Raw genomic sequence first — 13772 nt, forward strand, 5'->3', positions numbered from 1 at the left:
ATCCTTAACACGCTGTGCCACAGCAGGAACTCCCTAAAGTGGTCACTTTTGTGGTATGTGAATCTCATGTCGATTAAAAAATATGAATTAACTGATACAAATGCAACTACCTAACTGTGAACAACCCTCAGTATACTTCACATGAAACAGGTCTATAAAGACCTACACGCTGACGGCTGGACATCAGTGAAGAACCAAGCCACCAACCAAACAACGAATTTATTTATCAGTGACAAACTGCTCCATAAAAACTTTCAGAAATGTGCTCCTTTAAATATTTTCTTAGATCATCTATTTGCTTCAACGAAGAGAAAAAAAATGAATCCTGAGAAGGGATGACATAAGCTTTCACCGTATGTTGCCAACACGGAGTGTCCCATTTTTTGTGGCAGATGTGGGATAGAGAAAAGGGATAATGGGCTGAGGGGGACACAGAATCACAGGAAGATTTTTTTTGTCTTTTTACGGCTGCACCTGTGACATATGGAGGTTCCCAGGCTAGGGGTCGAATCGGAGCTGCAGCTGCCGGCCTATGCCGCAGTCACAGCAACACGGGATCCGAGCCGTGTCTGCAACCTACGCCACAGCTCATGGCAACACCAGATCCTTAACCCACTGAGCGAGGCCAGGGATCGAACCTGCGTCCTCAGGGATCCCAGTCGGGTTCGTTACTGCGGAGCGGCGACGGGAACTTGTTTAAGATGGAAAATAGGAGAGCACCTCACACGCTGATGCAAGGATGTGGTGGAGAGGGGAGGGGAAAGACGCCTGGGAGAAGCGCTAACTTTAGGAGAAGGGTTTCCGCGTGGGCGTGTGTGGACAGGATGCTATGCGCACGTGGAGGAGGCCGGCTCCGCGCTGGTGGGTATTTAGTCACGGCGTGTGCACCCTGCTTCCTCTGGGCGGCTGATTCAGGAATACATCATTGCAGGAGACACCGAGTCGGTCCTTCGGCTCCGTCGGTGACCCAGTACCCACCCCATCAGCGTTGCTCAGCGATGACAAATCCAAATCGCAGTAGGTTCTGAATGCGCTCTGAATTACCACGCCACGGTCGGCCTTCAAAAGTAACCGCCCTTCCACGCAAGAGAGCGAAATCTCTATTTCACAGCTGATTCTTCCTCCCTCTCTGTTGAGCCCTGGGGCTTACTGTATCAGAAAGTGGAGCTAGAAAAATATGTTAACACCTTAAAACCCTTTCCAGCCCAATCCTGCGCCCTACCAAACTGAGAAGACTCGAGAAATCGTTGCTGTTCGGAAAAAACTTCGAGCAAACACTTTGTGTGCAAATACTTGGACAAGTTAATGAGTTCAAAAAATAATTACACGGAGTTCCCGCAGAGGAAACAATCCGACTAAGAACCATGAGGTTTCAGGTTCGATCCCTGGCCTCGCTCAGTGGGTTAAGGATCCGGCATTGCTGTGGCTGTGACCTAGGCCGGCCGCTGGAGCTCCGATTAGACCCCTAGGCTGGGAACCTCCATATGCCACAGGTCCGGCCCTAAAAAGGACAAAAGACAAAAAAAAGTAATAATAATAATTACAGTGTCCCGAAGGAAGAATTCTAAATCAAAGAGAAAGGTGCGGGAATTTTCACAAATGAGTTTTAAGTGAAAACACTTAGAAAGCGGAGTAGCAAGAGAATGAAACCGAGCCAGGCAGCACCTCTAGCAGCCTGTTCAGCCTGTTTCCCTCTGGGCCTTGGTTTCCAAGCTTGTGAAGAAAGACTATCCACTCAGGCGCCCTCCTTTCTCATAGTGGCCACCACATGACATTCAGATAAGTGGCTTCACTTCCTACAGGAAGTATATAGTGCATATCTGTATATGAAAGCACTTTTTCTTTTTTTTTTTTGCCTTTTCTAGGGCTGCACCTGCAGCATATGGAAGTTCCCAGGCTAGGGGTCCAATCGGAGCTGTAGCCACCAGCCTACACCACAGCCATAGCAACACGGGATCCGAGCCGCATCTGCAACCTACATCACAGCCCACGGCCACGCTGGATCCCCAACCCACTGAGCAAGGCCAGGGATCGAACCTGCGACCTCATGGTTCCTAGTCAGATTCATTAACCACTGCACCACGACAGGAACTCCAAGAGAGTTCTCTTAACATTGACATATTTTAGTTTAGATTTTAGGTGCTTTTTGTTTTGTTTTGTTTTTTTAAACAGGCTCTATTGCTCGTGTCATGCTTCCTTCTCTGATTTTTGCCTGTGTAGCCCTCATTTACTGGTGCTTCATTAGTTTAACATTCTTCTTGTGCAGTTTATGGAGTTTTTAAATGCTGCCTCACATGTTTCTTCTGAAACTGCAATACTTGCAATTTTTATTCTTACACTAAAGTGAAGACTATTTGACACTGTATGGGATTTTTATACTCGAACAATTTCACACAAGGGAAGACAGGTTAGCGTTTTTATGGACTTTCCCCATTACCACTGGATTCACTTCAAGTATTCTCATACTAGACAGTGTTATGGAATGGCGACAGGACTCTCCTGGGCAAATTATTTATTGTGTATGTTGCTTTAGAACATTTCAGACCTTCTAATCTATTCACTTGTACTGAATATAATTTTTAAAAACTTCAAGACAAAGTATACAGTGCACATAAATCAATTTATAAAGTGATGAAGACATGCACATAAATCAATTTATAAATCAAATCTTTTAAACACTGGAGCAGCTAGAACAGTAAAGTAAGAATTCTGGTGGGAGTTCCCATTGTGGCTCAGTGGATAACGAACCAACTAGTATCCGTGAGGATGCAAGTTCGATCCCTGGACTTGCTTAATGGGTGAAGGATCCGGCGTGGCTGTGGCTGTGGTGTAGGCCAGCAGCTGCAGCTCCAATTCAACCCCTAGCCTGGGAACTTCCAGATGCTGTGGGTGAGTCCCTAAAAAGCAAAAAAAAAAAAAAAAAAAAAAAAAAGTAAATATTTGTGGGCTTCCCGCTGTGGCGCAATGGGTTAAGAATCCGACCCCGGTGGCTCTGGTCACTGCACAGGCACAGGTTAATCCTCAGCCCTGGGTCCTTTGGGTTAAAAGACCCAGCGTTGCTGCAGCTCAGCTTCAATCCCTGGCATGGGAACTTCCGTATGCCGTGGTGAGACCAAATAAATAAATAAAAAGTTAAGTATTCGCTGAATTATTACTAAAAAAAAAATTTTTTTTAGTCTTTTTTTTGCTATTTCTTGGGCCGCTCCTGCGGCGTATGGAGGTTCCAAGGCTAGGGGTCGAATCGGAGCTGTGGCCGCCAGCCTACGCCAGAGCCACAGCAACGCGGGATCCGAGCCGTGTCTGCGACCTACACCACAGCTCACGGCAACGCTGGATCATTAACCCCTGAGCAAGGGCAGGGACCGAACCCGCAACCTCATGGTTCCTAGTCAGATTCGTTAACCACTGCGCCACGACGGGAACTCCTAAAAAAAATTTTTTTAACCTCCAATCTAGTACCTTTTATAAGCTGGATACGTACATTAAGACGTTCTTATTAAATAACTCCAGTGTACCCACAAGCACTTCAACTCCTTAGATAAAGACATCAAATGCTAGCCTTTTGTTTCGTTAAATACGACGTCATGACAGTAACCCCTGTCCGAAGGAGCCGTGTTGACGCTAGTGGTTCGAGAAATAAAAACATTCAAGAAAGTCTGGAAAAGCTTCCTGGTCTACAAGTTAAGGAGCCTGGCTTTCCTCTTAATCCCGTATCAGCGGCTGTTAACGACCACAGCTAACTTCCCTCTGCCACGCTGTATATGTGACTTGATGTATGTATGTAATGCCAGGCTCTTCTCACTGGAATGTAAACAGAGGTTTTTGTCTGCTTTGGTCACCATTCAGATCACACCCAACACCCAGAATAGGACCGGCCACTTCCATCCCAATCAAAAGACAGTGTAGAAGCTCCCGTCGTGGCGCAGCGGCTAACGAACCTGACTAGCATCCGTGAGGATGCAGGTTCGATCCCTGGCCTCGCTCAGGGGGTGAAGGATCTCGAGTTGCCATGAGCTGTGGTGTAGGTTGCAGGTGCTGCTCGGATCTGGCATTGCTGTGGCTGTGGCAGAGGCCGGCAGCTATAGCTCTGATTGGACTCCTAGCCTGGGAACCTCCATATGCCACAGGTGTGGTTCTGAAAAGACAAAAAATAAATAAATAACAAATTTTAAAACAGAAAAAAAAGAAAAGACAGTGTATCACTTTGCTAGGGCTGCCATAACGAGGTACCACAGACTGGGTGGCTTAAACAATACACATCTTTGCCCAGGAGTTCCCTTGTGGGGCAGTGGGTTAAAGATCCAGGGTTATCACTGCAGTGGCTCTAGTCACCGCTGTGGCTCAGGTTCAATGGCTGCCCAGGACCTTTCACATGTCACAGGCGTGGCCAAGAAAAAAAATAAAAATCTGTTTGCCCAGTTTTGCAGCTAGAAGTCTGAGATCAAGGTGTCAGTCAGCAGGGCTGGTGTCTCTTTTTTTTCTGCGGCATATGGAAGTTCCCTGCCCAGGGACTGAACCCATGCCCCAGCAGCAATGCCAGATCCTTAGCCCCCTGCACCACAAGGGAACTCCAGGGTTGGTTTCTTCCCAGGCAACTCTCCTTGATTTATAGATGGCCGGCCAGCCCTCTGTATCCATCTATACCCCAATCTGGTGTGTCACTGTTCTTTTTTTTTTGTCTTTTTGCTATTTCTTGGGCCGCTCCCGCGGCATATGGAGGTTCCCAGGCTAAGGGTCGAATCGGAGCTGTAGCCACCGGCCTACGCCAGAGCCACAGCAACGCAGGATCCGAGCCGCGTCTGCAACCTACACCACAGCTCACGGCAACGCCGGATCGTTAACCCACTTAGCAAGGGCAGGGATCGAACCCGCAACCTCATGGTTCCCAGTCGGATTCGTTAACCACTGCGCCACGACGGGAACTCCTCAGTGTTCTTCTAAAGACAGCAACACACCAGCTCAGGGTCTGGCCTCCCTTTCCCTTACGTATCTCTTTAAACGCCCTGTTGACACGTGGCCGTTCTGAAATCTCCAGGGATTCGGATTCAACATATGAAGGGGGGAGGGAGGTGGACCACAACTTAACCCACGACAGGGAGAGGAAAGGAAGTTACTACAGGTTTTTTCATGATAATTCTTTGATATCACAAGTGAGGTTTCTGCGTATCACAAAACTCGGAACATGGGCTGTAATGCAGGATGTCGTACTCAACGCAGTGGCATTTAAATCCTTTTCAAAGATGTAAATAACCCATGCATCACACTGCCAGTTACCTGTCAGCAGGGATTCCTGCTCCACTCGCAGCTCTCGAAAAAGAAGAATCAGATCGACAGCAACACCGATTGTATCCAAGTTCCTGTGTAGGGGTTTTTAAAAAGACAGAGTTAGGCACATTCTTTTTCTTAAACCTTCACTTCGAGCAACGATCCCATGAATGCGGAGACTGCGGGTTACGAGGTCCTGCAGCAGCCGGAACAAGGGCCCTCCGAGGCACCACGTCTTAATCCCCAGATCCGAGAACGTGTTAGTTTACACGGCGGCCCAGGGACCATTACAGTCATGAATAAATTAAGGGCCTTGAGATGAAGAGAGCATCCTGGATTAACCAGGTGGGCCCAGACTATCACAAGGGTCCTTACAAGAGGGACACAAGGGGTTTGAGGAAGGAGACCATGAGCCACGGAAGGCAGGCAGCCCCTAAGAGCTGAAAAAAGGCAGGAAAAAGATTCTCCCTACTGCCTCCAAGAAGACTTAGCCACGCCGACCCACTCCAGACTCCAGACCCCAGAGCTACACCATGAGAAGTTTGTACTGTTTGAAGCCACTAAGTTTTTAGTAATTTGTCACAGTAGTAATAGGACACTAATTCGGTGGCAGAAATGGGGTGCTCCTGGAACGAATAAATATGCAGAAGTGGGGAGTTCCCATCGTGGTGCAGCGGAAACGAATCTGACTGGCATCCATGAGGATGCAGGTTCCATCCCTGGCCCCGCTCAGTGGGTTAAGGATCCGGCATTGCTGCGAGCCACGGTGTGGGTCGCAGACGCAGCTCGGATCCCGCTTTGCTGTGGCTGCGGCGTAGGCCGGCAGCTATAGCTCCAATTCGACCCCTAGCCTGGGAACTTCCATATGCCATGGGTGCAGCCCTAAAAAAGAAAGAAACAAAAATGTAGAAGTGGCTTTGGAATTTGACAAAGGATAGAGGCTGGAAGGGTTCTGAGAAGCATGAGAGCAAAGGCCGAGATGCCTTGAATAGACTGTTGGCAGAAGCGTGCACGTGGAAGGCGATGCTGGGGGGTCTCGGGAGGAAGTGAGGCACACGTGACCCTCGCAAGTGCCACACAGGCAAGACCCACAAGGTTTGTGAGAACATTGCACCGGCAGAAATGTTCTACCAAGTTGAATGTTTCAACGCGAGTGAAATGCACAGAGAAAGGGTGAAATGAAAGAAGGCTGTTCAACTCCCAAAATTCGACAGGCAGGAAACAGGCTGATTAAAAACCATTGGGCGGAAAACACGTGTTAGGCTCCACCTTCCGGAGGAAGGGAAGACGACTCCGGGGACCCGCCCCAGGGCAGAGAGGACTCTCGCCCAGGCCTCAAGACCTGAGTCTCTGCCCGAACGGACTGTGAAATTGCTGGCGGTCAGTGACTCCTCTTTTCCCTCAATTTTCTCCTTTCTTAGAGGGTAAGGTCTAAAACCGTTAGCCGATGCCTGTCCTACCCCTGTATTTTGGGAGCAGACAGTGTGTTGCTGGTTGTCTCGTTTCATGTGTCCCGAGATTAAAAAGGAATTCTGGCTCTGGATGAATCATACCCAGAGTCTCACCCGTGTGTCATGTGGATGCTAAGATCTGGGACTTGTTAGCTGATGAGACTCAGATGAGATTTGGGACCCGAGTCGATGCTATAATGGATCAAGCTTCGGGAGAACGTGAGAGGAGAAGAATGTTCTTTGCACGTAGGACAGACATGACACTTTAGGGGCCCGGGGGGGGGGTCTGTGACAGGCAAAACACTGACTCCCAAAGATGTGCACATTCTAAACTCTGGAAACTGAGACTATGGTACCTCATATGGCAAAAGAGAAGTGATACAGTAAGAAATATGTGTTTGATCTCTGTCCCCAGTTCCTGGCAGCTCCGAAAACCCCTGGCAGCTCCTGTGTGACCGGAGTGCCTTCTTAACACGTGTTATTCACGACAAACCCCTGGCAACCAGAGTTGAGTTTACGCTAGTGAGGTTACTTACTGGGCCTGCAGGGAGCTTGGGGATGGGGGCTCGAGGAAGCAAATCTAAGATGAGACGCCTGCAACTTTCAACCCCGACCTCCTACGTCTGGGGAGAGGAAAGGGGCTGGACACGGAGCTCGATCGCCCGTGGGCAATGATTTCATCAATCAGGCGTCGATGAAGGGACGTGCATAAAAAATCCTCAGCAGTGAGCTTGGAAAGCTTTGGAACGGGTTGATGAACAGGTCCAAGCACTGGGAGGACAGGATGCCTAGAGAGGGGACAGAAGTTCTGTGCCCTGGCCCATCCTATGTGTACGTTCCAGTGGCTGTCCCTTTGGAGAAAACTCGTAACAGCACGTACAGGGCTTCCCTGCGTTCTGCGAGTCACTCTGCTGAATTATCAAACCTGAGGGGTGTCATGGGAACCCCTGAATTTGTGGTCGGCTGGGCAGAAATGTAGTCGGGGATGCCCTTCGCAGCTGGTGTCTGAAGTGGGCAGTCTGGAGGGACTGAGTCGTGGCGTCATGGCATCCGACTAACTCGAGGTGGGTCCACCCAGGATGGAACTGAACTGTGGGACACCCGCCTGGTTTTGGAGAATCAGAACTGGCCAGAAGGTGCCAGCAGAGACTGTCTGGGTGGGATTCAATTAATGGGTGGAAGATGGGAAAGTTATCCTGGGTGGGTTGCCAGAGGGTCAGCGGTGGGAAAAGATGGGGCGCTTCCGCTTTGGAGGTGGGAGGAGGGGGCTGCGAAAGAAGGAAGCAGGTGGCTCTAGAAGTCAGAAGAGCAAGCGGATGGAGCCTCGAGCAGAGACTCCAGAGCTGAAGCTTTGCCACAGGAAACCTGACTTTGGACGTCTCACCTCCCTCCAGAACTGCCCGAGAACACATCGGGGTTGTTCTAAGCTACTGAATTTGGGGTCCGTTGTTACAGCAGCAGAGGCAGCTCATACAGCTCCCTACCACCCTCACCACTTCAACCAGAATTAAAGCCAAAACATTCACCGCCTGCGAAGAGGGTCGGAGTGGGCAAGGCTAGGATTCGAGCTCTCCTCCCCAAGGCCAGGCGGGTGGACAGCCACGGCCCTTCCCTCTTCATCCATGAATAGGATGCGGGGGGCGGGGGGAGCTCAGGAGCCGCCGGCACCGCCTCCCACAGAAGCAGCAGCTGTTGCACCTCTTCCAGCTCTTGCCTCCACCCAGACAAAGGGTTTCCAGGCAACGGGCCCACAGCCTGCTTCTGCGTGGCCACATTTGGGGGGGCAGGGGTGGACTCTAACTTCGTGACATGAAAATTATATGGAATTCAAATTTCAGTGTTCACCAGTGAGGCGTCACAGGGACACAGCCTGTGTGTTTGTTCACGGACTACGGAGGGCAGCTTTCCCACTGCGATGGGCGACCTGGGCCCCTGTGACAGTGATCTCGAAGCCTGGACTCTTGGCCCGGCTCTCTGCAGCACAAGCACAGCGACCCGGCCACAGGGGCTCCGTTTCCGAGCCACGCGACTGCGTTCAGCAGTTTAAACTCCCTATGCCTCTCGCATCATCTGTTCTGCTGTGTTATCCCCCGTGCGCCAGGCATCCTTCGGCAGAACAGAATCCCAGGCCACGCGAAGTGCAGTGCACAGACAAAAGATGTGACAAGATCTAGGCTTGAGCAGCTTCGTGCCTCTGGCTTAACTCTTTAATAACTGCACACATCCGAAAACTACCGCGGGGCTGAGATCTGAATCCTGAGCGGCTCGGGAGTCATGGCTTTCGTGAAGGGTGGCCTCCAGTCCTCCCCGGGAAACCTTTTGCTGCATCTCTGACTCCAACTATAGTTCTGCCGGGAGCTGACGGCCAAAATGGGTGGAATTTCCCTTTAAATTCAACGGTGACTATTGGGGGAGGGATGCACGGAGGGTTTGGGATGGACATGCTCTAAAATTTGGTTGTCACAACTGCTGTACACCTATAATTGTAATAAAATTCACTGAATAATTAAAAGAAAGAAATTCAATAGTGAATAATAATATAACCCTAGAAGGATGGAGGCAGAAACACTAACCTCCTTAAAGGCTCATTTTCATTTCAACCCGCCCACAAGCAGCACGTGCAATAAGAAGACACCACGACCGCACAAAACACGGCCCTTCCTTTAAGGCCCTGAAGACGGTTTGCTATTTTATTTGCCGCAGTACTTATTTTTGTAATGTTTGTATTTTTCTTGTTTATATATTACTTTTAGACCCCCAAAAGAAAAGCAACATTGTTTTCCAAGACAGGAATATTACCGTGACTTTCACTGTCCTACCATCCCTGAGGCTGGGACAACATGCACCTTCCAGGGCATTGCAGCCAGGTACAGGCACCAGGCACAGGCACCAGGCACAGGCACCAGGCACCAGGCACAGACACCAGGCACAGGCACCAGGTACAGGCACCAGGTACAGGCACCAGGTACAGGCACAGGCACCAGGCACAGGCACCAGGCACCAGGCACCAGGCACAGGCACAGGCACAGGCACCAGGTACAGGCACAGGCACCAGGCACAGGCACCAGGCACCAGGCACAGGCACCAGGCACCAGGCACAGGCACCAGGCACAGGCACAGGCACCAGGCACCAGGCACAGGCACCAGGCACAGGCACCAGGTACAGGCACCAGACACAGGCACCAGGCACCAGGCACAGGCACCAGGCACAGGCACCAGGCACCAGGCACAGGCACCAGGCACCAGGCACAGACACCAGGCACCAGGCACAGGCACCAGGCACAGGCACCAGGCACCAGGCACAGGCACCAGGCACAGGCACCAGGCACCAGGCACAGGCACCAGGTACAGGCACCAGGTACCAGGCACAGGCACCAGGCACCAGGCACAGGCACCAGGCACAGGCACCTCGGGCATTTTACGCTAAGTGATCTCACGTCAAAGGCGCAGCAACCCCATGCGGAAGTCCCTGTGGACCCTGCTTTTCTGAGGGGAAAGCTGGTTCTCGGCAAGGCGAAGGCCCTGGTCCCGAGGCACGTGGCCGCTCCAGGGACGGCACAGTCACACACGACGGCGCCGACGGGCGTCTCCGGGAAGGTACGGCCACTGCTCCGAGGCCAAGCTTTGCAGGCAGACGGTGTGGAGTCAGAGAGAACATTCCAGGCTCTATGACTTACTGAATGAGTAAGGCGCCGTCAAGTTCTCTAACCTCTCTGAGTCACAGCTCTTCTTTTGTAAAAATGGAAAAATAGTAGCAGACTGTTTCCTGGGTTTGTTCTAAGCATTAAACAAAGTGCTGCGGGTCAAGCTCTCGGGACGGGGCCGGGTGCTGAGGGCAGGCTCACCCATGCTCGCTCGCCCCCTTCCCCTCGAGGCTGGCTGGCGACACACAAAGCCAAGTCTGCACCAACCCCTCGAGGTCTGCCCTCAGGCTGTCCCTTCCCTGCTCTCGTCACACTGGACGGTCTGCTGCCCGGAAAGGGACAAAATAAACGAGCCTCTGGCCTGCTGCTTCTAGCATATAGTTATATTTCTTAAATGTTCACCATTACTGCCCAGACTGTCAGTTTCCAGCCATGTGTCTGCAAACGGATGCCACGTTCGGTTCAGTATTGAAGTTAAACAACCCCGGCTCTTTTCCCTTCTCCTTTGATCTGAAAAAACCTCATTAATCACATCAAAGCCTCAGGTACAAGACTGTCTAGGCAGCGCAGGGAGCCCTTCCACCGGCTTCTGGACCAGCTCAAGTTCACTCATCACAGCGGTGACAGGGAGGCCTGGGGCTCTGTCTACATTCAAGTCCAGGGGAGAAAATGGAGCAGGCTTTGCGGCTTCCGACTTCATCCCAAGCAAAAATTTTTAATAAAGAGTTGATGCCATAAAATCAAAGAAGAAAGGAGCTCAGCTCTGGGAGGGGGGCTAGCACGTGAAAGAACAAGAGCAGCACGAGGCCGTCCTTTTGGTCATCTTTGTAACTGCATCGTAGGACAGGTGGAAGGGGAGCTGGCAACTTCGCACAATCTGAAGGAGACCTTGAAGATAAGGCATCTTAGAAATTCACAGAGTTCCCACTGCGGCTCAGCGGTAACAAATCCAACTAGTATTCATGAGGACAGGACACGGGTTTGATCCTTGGCCCCGCTCAGTGGGTTAAGGACCCGGCGTTGCCACGAGCTTCAGTGTACATCACAGGCTCGGCTCGGATCTGGCGTTGCTGTGGCTGTGGCGAAGGGCGGCCGCTGCAGCTCCGATTCAATCCCTAGCCTGGGAACTTCCATATGCAGCAGGTGCAGCCTTAAAAAGTGAAAAGAAAAGAAAGAACAGGGGAGAGAAAAGACAGAGAGAAGGAAGGAAGGAATTCACATAGTGCAAAGTAAACACACCAGGGCAACTAATTAAACCACTAAAACTAATTAAAACATTTGCAACTAAGAAACATGAGCTCCAGAAACTGCACATGCAGCTAGGCCGGCAGAAGCTAGAATCAAAGCATCAAAACCAAGGGCAACCCATCGTGCTACGGAGGAAACATTACAAACCAAGCAAGAGGCCTAAAGAACCCCTCGTGCTGCTCATGCGGCTCCCTCACACCCTCGTCTAAGGGCCCCACGGCCAGGCCACAGAGCGCCTCTCCCCGGAGACCTAAAGACGGCCTCCAGGAACACTGGGCGGCTGGGATGCCAAACATGACCGGATGACGGAGCAGCCGGGTCCCCAGACAGGGCAAGGGAATCGAGGTCTCAGGGCCTTCGGAGGGCGGTACCTGATGGAGTTCTGGTTCACGGAGCACTCGATGCAGGCGTTGCGGAGGCACCGGAAGCACTCCGTGATCAGCTGCAGGCTGGCGGCCAGGTGGTCCACCTGCGCTGGCTCCCTGCAGGCCAGCTCGACGGCGCGGGAAGACTTCTTCAGGATGTCCAGCACTCTCTGGAAGATAGTCCTGGGTGCCGTTTCTCTGAAAAAGGACACAACCGTTACCAACCGGGGGGGAGAAAAAAGCCTCATCTGCAATGTCCTTTTCGGACGCTGTCTGTACTCATCCCGGGGGAAGGCGGCCAAGCCTGTCTGTTCCAGCGCCTTGATGTACCACGCGCTGGGCGGGGCGCTGTCCTTTCCCGCCTCCCCCCATGTCAGCTCCTTTAATTCTGCATTAACCTAGGAAGCCGACACGGTCGACACCACCGTACAGAGAAGGTCACAGAGGCGGAGGGGAGTGAAGTGGCTCGCCCGCATCCCTCCACCAAGAACGGCCCAGCGACGGTTCCACCTGCAACGGTCTGGCCTGGGACCTCCCGGCCCTACGACAACCCAAGTCCCCATTTTCAGTGCTTTTGGTTATGCACCCGCCCTGAATGCAGAGTATCTGCATCTCACGCTCCCGACGGAGAGGAGATCCGTGTCCACTGTCCCCCAGGAGGTACCCAGAGCGAAATGATGAGAAACGACATTCGCGGAGAATCGCCAGTATCCACGCTCAGGGTCAGAGGAGCCGGCCACACGGCTCGGAGCGGACACAGTTGCAGCCACACAGATGGGGGCTGGGGGCACGGGAAAGCAGGAAGGAGCCAGAGAGAGAGCCAGAGGGCGCGCCCTTCCCGGGGATCGAGGGCCCAGGGGTCAGAATGAACCTGGGGCTGCCCCCCAGGCGCCTCAGCGCCCCCAGGCCTCTCACGGCAGGTGCACGGACCGCACTGGGGCTCGGTCCACAGCCACGCTGTGTGCGGCGTGGCACCGGAATGCCAGCCAATTTCCGCATTCCACCAATCCCTCAAGAAACAACGATGTGCCCTGACGGTAGAAGAACAACTGTGAGCCGGCTGAAGAGTCTCCCGGCGGTACAAAACACAGGGCAGGCCCCAAAGTGCCAAGAACACACCCACGGGTTTAAAACATCCTGCGAGCGCCCAGGGTGACTGTCATTTTCACAGCCAACGAAAAACCTGACGACCCCCAGCCGCCCCAGCCGCGGAAAGCTTTCATGACTTTTATTACTTAACCTTCTAGTCACTGAAAAGCAGAGCTCCCCAACTCGAATAATCCACAATAAAGCGCTTTTCTCTACCGCGATGACGCAGGAATGCGCGTTTGCACCGGGACATAAAGAGGCCGAAGTGACTTCCTCCTGCGGGTCCCTCGCAAGCCACCTCTCACCTCCCCACTGTGACTGGTCTTCCCCGATGTCACCCCTTGAAATCTTAGCATCCCTTTTACTCAAAACTGATACCCAGTGCGGCCAAAGCTTTGAAATCAAACTGGAACAGAGGGCACAAAACAAAAGCTCTGTTGCCAGGGCGACTCGGGAACTGATGTTCCCGCCTCAGGGCAGTTAGGAAACTCGTCACCTGTGCCGTCAGTGACGCCTGAGGTGCCGTGCTAACCTGTCACAGATTCACCAGGCCTTTCTCCTTCATCACACCCTCAACCAAAAGAAAAATGTGGCGCTGAACTCAAGCCAGTTAAACGACTCCTGAAATACAAATAACCATCAGCAGAGAGAGCGACCCCGGCACCTCTACCCGGCGCACAGGAATTCTCACTGCGCCGTGGAGAGAAAAT

The 13772-nt window shown here is 52.1% G+C and overlaps 1 protein-coding gene and 1 long non-coding RNA gene across 8 annotated transcripts in view; one reads left to right on the forward strand and one right to left on the reverse strand.

The window, feature by feature from the left end:
- The window catches only part of ATXN10 (ataxin 10), a 162631-nt gene that overhangs the window by 127445 nt on the left and 21414 nt on the right, over window positions 1–13772 (reverse strand). For all 7 annotated transcript variants that reach the window (XR_014845595.1, XR_014845594.1, XR_014845593.1 and 4 more), the window contains exons 2-3: window positions 11980–12171; window positions 5275–5357 (exon numbers count right to left, since the gene is read on the reverse strand). Coding sequence is in view for 2 of the 7 variants with exons in the window: in XM_013997463.3 (XP_013852917.2) it covers window positions 5275–5357; window positions 11980–12171 (275 nt within the window). In the remaining 5 variants the exon portion in view is untranslated. The remainder of the gene's footprint in view (window positions 1–5274; window positions 5358–11979; window positions 12172–13772) is intronic.
- Window positions 1–13772, forward strand: part of LOC146403077 (uncharacterized) — a 66307-nt gene that overhangs the window by 33175 nt on the left and 19360 nt on the right. The gene's annotated exons all lie outside the window — the stretch shown is intronic.

This window comes from Sus scrofa, chromosome 5 (assembly GCF_054392235.1).
Source record: "Sus scrofa isolate SSC_HxYL_T2T_F1_AM1 chromosome 5, Sscrofa_HxYL_maternal_Yorkshire_Landrace_v2.0, whole genome shotgun sequence".
In the NCBI taxonomy this organism is placed as follows: Eukaryota; Metazoa; Chordata; class Mammalia; order Artiodactyla; family Suidae; genus Sus; species Sus scrofa.